This window comes from Diabrotica undecimpunctata, chromosome 1, assembly GCF_040954645.1.
Source record: "Diabrotica undecimpunctata isolate CICGRU chromosome 1, icDiaUnde3, whole genome shotgun sequence".
NCBI lineage: Eukaryota > Metazoa > Arthropoda > Insecta > Coleoptera > Chrysomelidae > Diabrotica > Diabrotica undecimpunctata.
The window spans coordinates 43,487,875-43,503,030 of NC_092803.1; the positions used below are offsets into that span (position 1 = coordinate 43,487,875).

A 15,156-nucleotide genomic window follows, 5' to 3' on the forward strand; every position below is an offset into this window, starting at 1 on the left:
ATGAATATTTCTAAATAAAATAAATGAATGAATAAAATGGGCCACAACACAGTAAAATTGTTCATAATGCTAATACTAGCTGTTCAGTAGACCCTCTTCGGTTTAAGTTAATTTCATAATCAACTCAAATAAGCCTAAAATTCGTGTGACAGCTTATTTCTAACGAGGTTCTTGTTAAAACTGGTCGTAATATTTCACCTATAAATTTTAAACTTGACTGAATTATGCTACTGGTTGGTCAGTGAATTTTAAGACCATTTTTAATCATAACATTTTAACATTCTGATATTTCTGTCGTTTCATGGGTCCTTTTGGAAAGAATTCCCTTAGCTATGTAAAACATCAAATCTTACTGTAAAGTTATTCTAGTTTAGTATCATTTTTGTTATAAAACAAACCACCTCCGTGTTAAACCATGATGATATAATTGATCTCTTTTTTGTTTTCAGGTTCACGCTAAACACGAAGAGAAGACAGAATCAAAATCCGTATACAGAGAATACAATAGGGAATTCTTACTGCCTAAAGGAACAAACCCCGAACACATCAAGAGCTCCTTAAGTAAAGATGGCGTCCTTACTGTCGAAGCACCTCTTCCAGCGATCACTTCAGGAGAAAAATTAATTCCAATACAACATTAATTATTTAAAAATTCCTCATAAGCCTTTGAGACGTTTATGTCCGCTAGCAAATACTCATCGATTAATAATTTAAAATGTAACAACTCATGTGACTAACAAAATTTTTATTTTACTTCATTTTTTAAAATTTGGCAACGTTGTCTGGCTTGTTTATGGTAAGTCACAAATTCAGTGTTGGCTTTAAAGTACTTATTGTCTACACAGCACAAGTCACAAATCGTTAAATACACAATAAACCTCATACATAGTTGCCGGATGGTTCCATACTATTTGTGACTATCTTCTTGATGGCGGCCGTAAACTTCAAGGTTGATTAACATCCTTTCACAAAGCTTAATTATGCAATGAAAATAATTTTTAACAACTTTATTTGTGACAAAATTGAAGCTAATGTAAAATTGTTTGGTTAAATTCTTGTGAAGGTCTATGGTTCGATGTTCAATAACCAGCAATTTCACCGTAGGCGTAGTGTAACAAATTGTATCATGTGTAGGATATTTACGAATAAATTATTTTTAATCTCGTATGTTTGGACTCTTATTTCTTTTATATAACTCATGTTGTTTTATTGAAATCAAGTACAAAATTATTGTGGCATATGCTATTGTGTAATATTTGTTTAATAAAAGATGACATATACATAGTTGGCATAGCTTTCTTTCGTAAGAAGAAGAATCCTAGAAACATAACATATATACACAAGGTGTTATACACAGGAATGACAGCTATGTACGCCGTTGCTCCCGCTTGGCGGCGCTAGTGTAGTTGGGGGTCAACGTCATATATTATTTATCTATGGTTAACGTTATGACAGTTCGTGAAGTTTGTATATGGTGTTTTTGTTTACGATTTAATAAATTATGGCAGAAAAATACGGATCTTGGACTGTTTGTGCGTTAAAAAATAAATTAAGGAGAAGGAATGCCAAAGTTACTGGAAAAAAGGAAGCAACTATCGAAAGGTAAACTATATTAATAATCTTCTTAATGTTTTATTTCTATAGCTCAGACCAAAATAAAAATATTTATGTTCATCTGAGTTTTATAGTGAAGTATTTGAGTTTGAGCTAATACAGTCATGTAACGTAACAGTGGTGACTTCTTTTGTATGTTAGTATATTAAATTAATTTAATATAAAAACATACAACCGAAGTCTTTACTTCATTTTAATATGTTATACCTGTGGCATACAGCCAACTACAGGGTTCTCCCTGTTAAATTCTTAGTAAATATGGCTGCAACTAAATATTCCAGAAAAATATAAGTATTTTAACAAATACGTGCATTTATTGTCGGCACATATTTATGCCTTCTTGCTAGAATCCAGTTTTTTGTCATCAGAATATCTTTGGGAAACCTGTGTCCTGATGTTCTCGATGAGCACAAAGGCACAACATTGAGGCATTTTATTTTCTCAAATTAAATTCACACAGCCAAAATAAACGCAATATTTACTTACAAGTAAATTGATTTGAAGAGTTGACGTAACCTCCAACTACACAAGCGCCACCTACGTTGAGCTTTTCAGATTAGCTGCCATTAACATCGATGTAATTATACTGATGGCATAAAAAGAGAAGTTAGAAAGATTTTGAAACAATTTGAAAACAAAGTAAAGAAATAAGCTTTATGAAATAAACTAAGAGAAATCCAATTTATGTAATAAAGGATATAAAAAAAAATTAGAATAATATCGAACTAAAAATCCGGTTATTCGGCAAGAAGCTTAGCAGAAAATAAATAAGAACCTTCGGCTCCTGCCGAAGAGAGACTAAACATGGGATGACACTAAAAATGCCATAGTGACAGTAGGAGAAAAAAAATTATTGGCAGACCGACTAGCAAAACAAAACTGGATGGGAGACGAGATCTTAAACTTAATGGATGAAAGAACATTAAATAAGCAAGATCCAATTAAGTACAAGGGGAAATAAACCATGAGATCAAATGGGATGTAAAGTATGGGATTCTCAGGAAAGGTAAAAAGTTAAAGAATACGAACAGAAGTATTACAGCTTTAACTTTCACAAAAAGGTCAAAGAGTATCAATTGCTTACAAGCAAACAACTGTAATTAAATACAGGAATAATTTACTGATTTCAAACGTCGAACAACAGCTAATCCGCTGGTCAGAATACATAAAAGACCTTTTCCATGATCATCGAGCACCAATGACTCCCCACCCTTTTGTAGAAATGGATCCACCGATTTTACGCGTGGAAGTTATTACATACGATCAAGCAAACAAAGAAGGTTAAGACTGACGGACCTAATGAGCTACTAATAGAGGATGGAGCTGCCAAAACATATTTATAATCAAAGAATAGATAAAGTGAGAAGGAGAGGCAGACCCAGAGCACGATTTAAGGATCAGGTGGAGGAAGACTTGAGAATGTTGGGAGTACGAAACTGGAAAGCCAAGGCGAAGAATAGGAGAGAATGGAGACTTATCCTTGAGCAGGCCAAGACATGGGTTGTGGAGCCAATGATGATGATGAATAGAGCTCCTGAAACTCATTGATGAAGATAACATTAAAATTTTAGTTGAATTTTCTAACTTCACCGAACACCAAAAAATGTTCCGAGAATCAAGTAGGGTTAAGAAGAGATATGGTCACCAAAGGGGCATTGTTTGGTATTCATGTATTGGCACAAAGGTGTTTGGGTATAAATCAGGGCCTATAGAAGGTGTTCTAACATGTTTTTAGCAGCCTAAAATTCAGGAAGTAATGAATATTTTTATTTGAAAATTGTGGATTGTCAATTCTATCTAGAATACTATCAATTGATGTATACATGAGATCTGTGACGTCATCACGGGCGCTGAGAGGTCATTACAATGGAAAACTAACTAATGTTAATAAATGCGCTAAATTTTTAATTTAATGGCGCATTTATCATATTTAAATTAACCAGAAACTTTCATAGTTTTTACAAATTCACAAGAAAATCAAGTTGTCCTTGAAATTTTATTTAAATCCTTTTTTGACAACTACAAATAGTAAGAGCTAATCAAATTTCTTGTGTTTACTCACTAATACGTTCATTTTAGTTTTAGAATATTTTGAGTTCATACAGTAGTAAAAATGCCTTTCCTATTCACACAGAATGAATACGTAGATATTTTGTTGTTTTATGATGAATGTAGGAACAATGCTCGATATGCTCAAGCCTTATATATGGGACGCTTTTTCGAAAAAAAAACCTTATTGCCATCTTTTGCTAGGGTTGAGGATAAGATCCGGCAAAGTTCATTTCCGAACGGTAAATATAGAGATCATGTCAAACCAATATATGAAGGAACAAAATTTAGTAAACATTTTACATCGATAGCTATAGAAACTAGAGTGTCTTCAACTACAGTTCCAAGGATTTAAAAAAAACACCATTAACATCCGTTTAAACTGTGTTTGCTTCATCGTCATAATGCAAGACTAATACCAATATGATAAGGCAAGACACTCATAACTTTTTAACTTAACTAGAAATGATGGAACTCGTTTTCATAACAATGGGATTGTAAATCGCCATAACTCCCATTATTGGTCAGTGGAAAATCCGCACGTGTTAAGTGAAACTCGCTTTCAAACTAAACGGAAATTTATATTTGGTGTGAGTTATTTAATTGGCGTTTAATATATTTTTTAAGAATATCTAAAGGAGGAGGTACGATATGGTAATGATGGCGTACCCCCACATAACTGCGGTATAGTAATCAATTATCTTAATGCCACATGTCCAAACAGATGGATTGGAACTAACGGACAGTCCTATTGCCTCCAAGATTGCTTGTGCTATCACACTTAGATTTTTTTGTATGAGGTTATTTAAAAGGAATTGTTTATAAAGAAGAAACTACAGATGTAGACGATTTAAAAACTAAAATTAGACAAGCATGTACCCTAATTACTTCGGAGATGATACATGCGACATGTACACGTGAACTTGTGTTGAATAAGAAGGTCATTTTGAGCACCTCCTATAAAATGACTTCACATTTTGAATCACATCACACTTCAATTGATTATTTTTAAAAATAAATAAATTGAAAATTTAAGTTAAGTCCCTCATTGTGGTACACCGTTGAATTTGGTTTAAAAATGTTACAAACACACACACAAACTCACATACAAACACACACATACAGCATACATGAAAGTGCCCACACTAAAACGCGTTCACACAAACACGCGCCCACACTAACAAGCGATCACGCGCACACACTAACACGTGACCACAAGAAACAATCGCTCACACGGACATGCTTACACAAAAACGCGCCCACACAAACAGCTGCCCTCACGAACACACTCTTACAAAAACACGCGCACACATGAAAACATGACCACATGAAGACCCCCATTCACTAACAAGCGACCACACAAAGACGCTCACAGCATATATGAACGTGCCCACACGATCACGCGCTTACACGAACACGAGCCCATCCGATTACACACACACACACACTATCTTCATTATTAATGAACGTATAGCGTCATATAAGATATCATAGGGCACTTTGTATAAAAATAGAGTTTTAGGCCTCTGGCTGAGAAGAAAATAAACAACTGATCGAATCCTAACATGCGACATGGCAAATAAAAGAAGAGGAAATAACGAGTACATTATATATAACGAATATAATAAAAAAAATCAATCATTAGACCGAAGTCTGTTACTAAGTGGCGAACACGATACTATAACTAATTTGTAGTGTACCATTTTGTGTGCCTCAAAATGTTTTATTTTGCATGTTTCATATTCATTCATAATATCAAAATAAATCTGCATAGAATATTTTTAGTGTGTCAAAACAAACATCATACGTTTTAGAATCCCGATACGTCAGAATTCTATTCGGGCCATATTCTATTTGACATATAATACAGGATATACTGACTGCCGCAATACAGTCGCGTTTCCCCAGTGCGACAGAGAAAACTGCCCTAAGCAGTCCCTGTATCTCTTTTTAATGGGCTGGGTTTATCGACCACGTGACGTCATAGGTTATTTAGGTCATGCGGTCGATAAGCCTGGCAAATTAGAAAGAGATGCAGGTACTGTTTTCCGTCAGTTTGCTCTTTTGCACTGGGGGAACGGGCTGGTATTGCAACGATCAGTCTATCTTATATTATATGTCTATGGTTAAGTAATGTCAACAAAATTGAAGGTTGATTCACTTTTGCCCACGGTGTTATAGGCAACAGCCACATTTGGCTGAAAATATATAAGGGGGGATGTTTTGCCTTATGGAAAATTCAAACTCTGATAGTTGTCATTACCATCAATTGTGGCCTATTCCTATACAAACACAGTATTTTACAGGCTGTCCAATTGGTCTAAACCAAGGTCATTAATCTAAACACACACACAACACAGTATTTAATTTAGACATGCCACAAGAAAACAGTTTCAGAACTTCATTTGAGATTGCGTTCTCCAGGTTCAGACGTTACCACTGTGTGCTACATTGATGTTAAAACTTTATATAAAGCAGTTCCAATCATTCAAATGTAGTAGCTCGTACTTGTAATTATAAAAGTAAATTTGATGACTTATTTTCCTGTGGTTAATTATGGGTTAGGCGATTATCGATTTTCAATACTGTAACGATATTATATTGCCTACCTCAGGGTACGAACATAGGGGTAGAAATAGACCATCTGCTAAGCAGCCATGCTTATTAGATGTGGGATTATATTTAATTTCTTGATAATTTAAAAATTCAACTCCAGCGGCACCTAGAACGGATGTAGAGCAACCACTGTCTAGAAGAACTACAAAGTTCATAGAAAAAATAGAAATACTAACATGAGGACGACTATCAAAATCTTTCTTTTCAAAAATTGGGTTCAATGATGGCCTGTAAGGTCTATTGGTCTTAGACCTATTCGAAATACAACACTTAGGACAAGAAGATATGGTCACACCTTTATAACCACAACGATAACAAGATACTGACTTGCTTCTACAGTCACGGAAAATATGACCTGGCCTATTACAATTAAAACAAATAATCTTTTTCGGATTTCTGGGGGCTTGATAAGGGGCAGACTGCATTACTGGAGGTGGGGATGAAAAAGATTGCATCATTGGAGGTGGGGATGAAAAAGACTGGTTTCTTATTTCAGTATTTTCTGGTGGACTGGGTCTATCATTTTCATACATATATTTGGGATTGGGTCTCCTAGAAGAATTATTTTCTCTGTCCTGTCTGTTAACTACTCCACTTTTATCTTGCTTGTTTTGATTATTCACCACATGCAATTGAAATACCTGCAAGACCTTTAGTAGTCTGCAACAAGAGCAGGACATTCTGCTCCAAACGTTTTATAGTTGCTACTAACATTTCTACTGTAACAAAATCTTGTAGGGCTATTAGTGGAATGTAGTCCACTAAAATATTTTTCCTCATTATTTTCACCTTTTGGGCTTCACTAGGGTAAGTTTCCAAACGTTTAAAAAGGTTTTCCATCACTGCTGAATAAATGGTTATGAATTCATTTCTTTTTTGCTTTCTACTTTTAATTTCATCTAAGAGATTATCATTATAATCTGGGTGCAAAAAAGCAGATTTGAGTAGGGCTACCAACTCATCCCAACTAGTAATTTTATCTCTAACACTCCTATACCAAATAGCAGCATAACCTTCAAATAGTTCAATGGCTGAACGAAACAGGATGTCTTCGGAAATATTCCTAGACCTAGCAGAATCTCTACTTTTTCTAAAAATGTGGGGAGGGCTTTACTTTCACCATTAAACTTAATATGTAAATCAGAAATAATGACAGCAGTTGAAACCTGTATTATTGGGGCTGGGACTGTATAACTAGGAACTACAGGGGCTGAAACTGGGCAACTAGTGGATTGTTTCGCTAATTCATCAAACATTTCCTCTTTTTCTAACACATTACCCTTCAATATCAACAAATCATCTTTACACTCATTGACAAACTTTATTATTTCCTCCTCAACATCATTAGTAGGGAAATTTTCTAATCTGGTATCTAAATGTGTAGACCTTGTCTCAAATCTAGCAAAATCAGCTTTGGTTGATTCTACATTTATTGATTGAGCACTACTATATAAATCTTCTATAATTAACATGATCTCATCCAACTCCTTCTCAGCATCTACTACATTATTAACCAAATCGACTAAACTTGAAGACGAAGTGGCCTCTTTGGCCAACAAAGCCTTTAACATCTTTCTCTCATCATCAACTGTCTTATTTGGGACATTTTTACCTCTTATGAGCTCATAAGATGACTCTCCTGATTTCAAATGATTAACCTAAGTAGACTTCATTTTTCAAAAATTGGATGAAAGCAAACACACAAAATAACTAAGATCAAACTCAACAACTAGTAGAAAATATGACAATTCTAAGAAACAACCGTTTCCATTTATCACCTAATAGTAAGTCTCACTTGCACACCCGCTTACTGGAATCCAAAACTCATCCAATTCGCTGCAACCTCTGCTCTTGACTTAGTAATCAGTAGGTAAACAAAAATGAGGTCTCTAACCTGTCTCTTAAAAATTCACACTTCCACTAACAAGGACTAAAAAAATGGTTTTAAACAACATGGGACAACATGGACACTAACAAGCAACATAAACTTTACATACAAGGGGAGACAAAACATTAATAATATTGAAAACTTGACCTTTGAGTGAGCTACACTAAATAAACACCAAAATAAACCAACTCTTGTTCCGAAAACTAAATGAGACTGCTCCTAGTTAAAACTAAAACAGCATCTCCTGATCACGAGTATATTACACCTGTGGTCATTCAGATACAAGAAAGGATACACAACAAACAAACAGTCTACCACTGAGACTAAACTTGGTCGAATCTTCTCTACGACTCACAATGACTACTCCTCGTACACAAACTTTAACTAACCTGTGGCATTTAATACGCCGTCAAATATGGTTAATTAGAAGACAAAATGCATAACACTACTTCACAACTACACAGCTCAAACAAAAAAAGGTCACTCACAACAATACAGACATTTACTCAAAATGACCGAACAAACAAAATTACAAAATCCGATTTTTCTGTAAAATCTGTCAAATCAATTAAGAATAAATGCAACAATAACGGTATTTGTTACTGTTATTAACTTTTAAAAATTCTTTTCAATATTAAAACATCATCCAAAATACATATTTAAATATTCAACTCAAATATTTGCTTTCATTTACCAAATACACAAAATACATATAAATATTTCTACAGTACCTTACATAGAAAAAAAATACATATCATGTTAATATCCAATACAATGTTGATATGGGTACTTTACATAACAATTACTGTTTGTGAGACACTAGGGACACTATTAGAAAGAGGGGGTTTCATATAACTGGCTTGGAAAAAAGGACAAAATCTAAAAAATGTCACACCTTGGGGGCGCCATTTTGTAACGATATTATATTGCCTACCTCAGGGTACGAACATAGGGGTAGAAATAGGGGACAGAAACTATGGGGGCGAAGATAGGGCAAGCAAAATAAACGCTACTATGCGAACGGCACTCAGGGGGTTGCTGGAGAGCTGGGGTCGTGGATAAGTGAACGAAAAGGGTGTCAGATTGGTGTAGCTACCAAAATATGAAAGAAAGGGGTTACTTACGTAAATCTCCTGGACAACTGGACAATTAATACAACAAGAAAGGGCTTCTAGCTATTTTACACTAAAGGACGCCGCTTCGAAGAATCCTAAACTTGCTGGATTTAGGAAAAATATCCTAAAATAAAAAAATACATAAAGGGTTAGGAGATTTCTAAAATAAATAAAAAAAAAATGGATCAGAGAAACAAATCAAAACGTTTATTTTTGTCTCATACAAACAGTTATCAACACATAAATGGCATAAAAAATATACTATATAAATAGTTGCCAAATACAGAATAAAAAACTTACATGTGTTCGTTTACAAACTCCAGGTGTTGGAGATACTACAAAAACTTACAAATGTTACCGCACAGAGATTAACCTTTTTTTTAAACAAACAAAACAAATAAATATCGAAAAAAATAGAGCTAGCTGTCATATGTTAACATTAAATTTAAAAAAAAAACAATTAAAATGACAGCTAAGTTAAACCATAAAATTTACAACTTATTAATTATTACAAATCCTTTTAATGAAAGCAATTATTGTTTTAGCAAAAAAATGTCTGTCTTTACTTTAAAATTAATACGTTAAATGTTACCTTGATTTTCACTGTTTCTATGGGATCACATCTATGGGACATCTATCTGGACATATTCTCCAACAGGGACAAAGCAACCATTTCCATACTCAGGGACGAACAATCAAAAGATGTAGAATTAGTTTCGGTGGAGGAAGCAAGCTGACGACGGGGACATCCTATATAATAATTTTCCAAAATTTCTTCAGTGCCGGTGTACTGCACAAATCTTATGATGATTACTTTGTTCTAAACTGCCATTATGCAAAGAGTATTATCACCTTAACCGGTCTTAAGACATAACACAAAAAAATTGAATCGACTCGCCATTCCTAATTACCCAAACATCTTTCTACTCTGACATCTCTTGCTTGACTTCTCTGCGTTAGATTTTACAAATTCAACCAAAATAAATTTCCCTTTTGACCTAAATCTAATACTGGTGTGGGCGACCCTTCTTACGTCCATAACATAAATTTCTTGTTTTTAAAACAGGCCTCAACTATGTTACAAAGCGACCCTCAAACAAACTACTTTCAAATATGAAGAAATAACACTTATTATATTGATTTTTCTACCTCACAATGTATTCAGAGATTTGGGGGATTTGAATGTAAACAAATCGTTGTTCAGCGACAAAAAAATCTTGAAATATTATAGTTAGAAATAACATGTAACATATAAATATTTCGTAGTTAAAAAAAATTTAAAACGCTACAATACAATCCATCTCAGCTGGTTTAATAAAGACCGGTTGTTTATTATCGCGAATAGTATGAATATCTGCGTACTCCTATCTCCTTTATCTCTTTCTTCATCTGAGAACGTACAAGTAGGTTTTTCATATTTGTATCCTGGCATTCTTTCAAGCGTTGGATTCTCAGTACTTTAACCATTTAATGCTTCTTTTTGCTATTAGGACAATAGCATGACAAAATTTTATTTATTGATACAAATAGAAAAAAAAATACTTGGCTTTATTACATCTTTACTTTAATACACATTGGCATAAATATATCCCAGCAGTAAACTAATAAAATCTAGCTAAAATTAGAATAGATCCTTTTAAAATAAAACTGCTAAAATTATTTTAAATTAAAGTAGGGGAAGGGTGGGAAAGTAGCCATGCTAAGAAATGTTTTTCTTTATCTTGAAGAAAATAAATTAGAAATACACTATATTTATATTAACATACGATACCCTATATACTAGCTACATAAGGCAATTTAAATTTTCACTTTATCTCGGTAAATTTTTTAGATACATATTTTTTACCCTAACCCTACCAAATGGCCACTTTGCCCTGCGAGGTGGGGCAAATTGGCCATGAGCTGGCTACTTTGTCCGATGTAAAATACAAAATTTAAACTGAATTTGTATACTAAATGAAAGTGTATTTTCAAAATAAAAACATTATTGCCATTGTAGAAAAACAAAGTTTCACACCGAGTTTATTTACAAACGTCACAAATAAAGTCATTGTCTTCTTCTTCACACCCAGCACAAGCTTAATGTGCCCATCGTAAACAGCCCGAACACTTTATCCAGCCTTCATATTCCCTTGACTTGGAATCCCCGCAGAAAAGGCAATCAGTATCACTCATGTCACTGTTCGAGTTATTAAATAAAGCACGCTTCGCTGATATTGATTTCGTTTTCTGCTTTTCTTTAATTTTTCTTTGCTTCCTTCATTCCTCTTGTTACTCTGCTTTGATTTTTTCAGTTTCAGCTTTATTCTCTTAAACCTTTCCTTTTCTTCTTTTTCTGCTTTTGCGGCTACTAGTTCCATCTTGAAAGGGCTTGAGGTTAAAACTGCAGCTGTTCATTTTTTTCGCTTATTTTCTCGTTTGCTAATATTTGCTTTAGGGATTGGAACAATATCCCGTGGGCTTACAGCAAAAGTGTAGTGCCCTTGCACTTGAAGTTGCTGATTAAATCACATGAAGTACTGAAATAAGGAAGTGCACTGTGCTGGAATGTTGAAGTACTTGGCTTTGGCGAGTCTTTAGAAATTAGAACGAACGTAGAGTTTCGATCTCCAGATCCTACAGTGAATTTTTGTCTGTGGTCATTGAAAAACATAGGAACTGAAGCGTTGGATGCAGAGGTTGCTGATCGGAAATCTATCTCTCCAGAAAGCGGGTTCTCTTTACTTGCAAGTGGTGTCTTGACGTCGAAGAATATTTTGTTGCGAATCTGCCAAATCTTCTCCTGGCACCACAGCAGAAGTTTTCTCTTGGTATTCAACACCCAGTTCTTGATTTTCAGCTTCTTGAAGAGAGCTAGAATCTTGCACGGAAATTTCTGTGGTCATGGCTGCAGCAAAATCCGCGTCAGTAAACTTCTGTCTGTTTATAGGAACTATGCCACATTTTCCAAACCCCTTTACCGCAATAGTTGAAGTAGCTGCAAATGGAAAAGCCTCTCCAAGATACCTGATACTGTGTCACTAATCTACCAGAATTATTACGCAAGAATCTTTCGATCGCTTGGACATAATAAGCATTAAAGGGCCCCATGAAAGTAGCATCGAGTGGCTGCAGCTTATGACTACAGTGGGGGGAATGCAAACTACAGTTCTGTGATTTTCTCTAGCCCTTCAATGAAATCTAGATTTTTGTATAGGTGGAATGTCCATCAAGTATGAACAAAACTGAGTCGTCTTCGGATGACTTCGCAAATTTCAAGAAATGGTCAAACCATTGTGTAAAGATCTCAGTTTGCATCCACTCTGAAGAATGACAAACAAAAGCTGTTCCAGGTGGAGCGCCGTCTTGAAGTTCCACTTTCATCCGCTGTCTAGGGAAGATGATAAAAGGAGGAATAAAAACTCCCCCAGCTGACATAGAAATTACAAATGTGCTGAGAACACCTCTCTCTGCAGATATAAGAGATCCGACTTGCCGCCGCTCTTTTGGAGCAAAACCTTTAAAGTCTTTGACTGGGCAGTCATAAGTCCAGTTTCATTGTAAATTCTATGGAGGATCAAAGTGATGTTTTTAAACATCCCCCAAAATGTCAAAAAACTTACATTTGTTTTCTTAAATGCTTGCGCCCTTGCTGCTAAAGTCGCCTCAGATTTTCTTAACACAAGCTCAGGTGGGCGCTTTGTGAACCCAGTTACCCAATCTTTTCCTGCTAATTTCGTTTCTTTATTCAAACCATGGAGGATGTTATTCCGTTCAGCCAGTTGGTAAGTAAGGCTGCGCAAATCAGCTACAGTAATTCCACAAAAAAAACGTACCTTCATCTCCAAGAGATAATTTACCAACTGCTGTGGTTGTTCTTTGTTGAAAACAGCTCGAAAATGGCCTAATATTTTGTTATTGTCAGTGGCGTCTTGACTTTTATTTAGTACGCAACGTTTTAGTGTGTTCCTAGGCACAGTGAAGGTTTTAGCAGCCGTTTGATAAGGCATTCCGTCTTTCTTCACGGCATCGATTGCTCTTTGCATCGCTGCGGAGTCTCATGACTGCTGATGACTCTTTCTCTGATATTTTGACACCATCGCTACATCTGAAAAAAAAAAAAACATTTTAATCGTATACAGTAATGCTAATTTATTGTATCAAGTAATTACATAGTACAATAAGTGATCTTGGAATATAATATAAAGTCTACATTACCTGCTAAAATAGATTTACTGCAGGTGAAAACCCCTAAACCAGACTTTAATCGGTAAAAATTGAAATAAAACACATGCTATTATGCTAATAATAACATAAAATACTATTATTTTTCAATGAAAATATATTTTACTTTATGTCGGGCATAGTGGCCACAGACGTGGCTACTTTGCCCTCTTAGCCGCGATTATATAAATGCCACACTACCGGCTAAATGAATCGAGCAAGGCGTTACACAAACACATCGTTTTGTAGCCTAAATACAACTCTTTTAAGACGTTACTACCATTTGCCTGTATTTTGAATGAAAGTTTGGTTGTAATAATTACTAATTAAATACACTTATCTTATATAAGGATGTTGAAAATCACAAAAATTTTCAATAACTTTTAAACAAATGAGCAGAACAGCTTACCTTTTATATATTGAATAAGTACTAGCCGTCAGTTTATGCACGTTTACGGACGACTAATTTCAAAATACAAACTTTTTTCCTGCGGCAACGTGCGTCTGAAAATGGATATTGAAAAATTAATTTTGGGTGTATTTGAAAGAAAGTCATTATGGGACCAAACTAATAAAGATTATCACAATCGATAAATGGCTCGTAAGATGTGGATATCCCTGGCAAAAGAAATGGGTGAAAACAGTAAGTAAGGTTTTAAAAGCATTTCTAATATCATATGCTTGTTGATTTGCTCTGTTGTTAATTCTTGATCTATTTGGTTGGTGCGTCCCCATAGTTGCCACTGTTTTTGAAAGATTGAATTCCTTTATACCTTCCTTGTCAATGACAATGTTATGAAGAATACATGACTTGTTAGTTTATTTTAGTTTTTATATCCTAACTTCAAAAAAGTATTTCTTTTTTAAGTTTGTATGAAAAATAAATTTAGTTTAATAAATAATTTCATAAGTAATGACTTACCTTAATGTTAATGCCAGTTTTTCTGCTGGTTGAATACACTTTCTAAAGTTCGACTGTTTTTCCAGTCTTTCGGAAATATGAAACAAAATATAATTAAATGTTTCAGGTAACATTCGAAAATATTCAAAAAACTTCTGTGGTTGGCGTAACAAATCATTCCATATTAAGTGAAACTCGCCATTTTCTTCTCTATTTCTATATATATCATTTACCCATACTCTTGAGTTTTCTAACATCAAAAGAAGTAAAAAATTATTTTCTAATAAATATTCTTCATCCTCGGCCATGTTTTCTGAACACATAGTCGCAGTTAAACGCTTGCAATCCGACCACCTAGTCGCACTACCAATGTCGTCCGTTTGTGTCCGACTGATTGGTCGTCAGACTACGCGTCCAATATAACCGTAGCCTAACACATCTAAGACGTTCAAATGAAAGAGTTGACGGGCCTGTCGCTGTGTATCAACACCGGACAAAACCAGTGACCACTATGCCCGCAGTGGCCACTATGTCCACCCTTCCCTATATTAATATTGTCTTTGAGCACATGTCATTGGTTGTATAGTAATTTTCAGCCGACTACAGTCGAAGTCAAAATTTGTCAAATGTAGCCATATATACTATATTATTTATCTATGAATATAGCAGCAAAAAATGAATTACTTAAGTAATCAATGTACTAGACACTGGGAGATGGGATAAGTAAACTGGGTATACTAAGCAAGTATTATCCATTAAAAAACAGTTAC

General features: G+C 34.7%; 2 protein-coding genes across 3 annotated transcripts in view; one reads left to right on the forward strand and one right to left on the reverse strand.

Moving 5' to 3' along the window:
• LOC140448788 (heat shock protein beta-1) overlaps positions 1 to 1,167 on the forward strand; it is a 68,265-nt gene extending 67,098 nt beyond the window's left edge. For both annotated transcript variants that reach the window (XM_072541905.1, XM_072541903.1), the window contains one exon: positions 450 to 1,167. In XM_072541905.1, coding sequence (XP_072398006.1) covers positions 450 to 641 — 192 coding nt within the window. In that variant the 3' untranslated portion in view covers positions 642 to 1,167. The remainder of the gene's footprint in view (positions 1 to 449) is intronic.
• Positions 1,168 to 12,663: 11,496 nt separating this feature from the next.
• On the reverse strand, positions 12,664 to 14,697 carry LOC140438812 (uncharacterized). The gene is made up of 2 exons (XM_072528460.1): positions 14,408 to 14,697; positions 12,664 to 13,369 (listed from the first exon to the last, which is right to left on the reverse strand). The coding sequence occupies exons 1-2, from the start codon at positions 14,692 to 14,694 to the stop codon at positions 13,249 to 13,251; spliced, it is 408 nt and encodes a 135-aa protein (XP_072384561.1). The 5' UTR covers positions 14,695 to 14,697; the 3' UTR covers positions 12,664 to 13,248.
• Between the last annotated feature and the right edge of the window lie 459 nt (positions 14,698 to 15,156).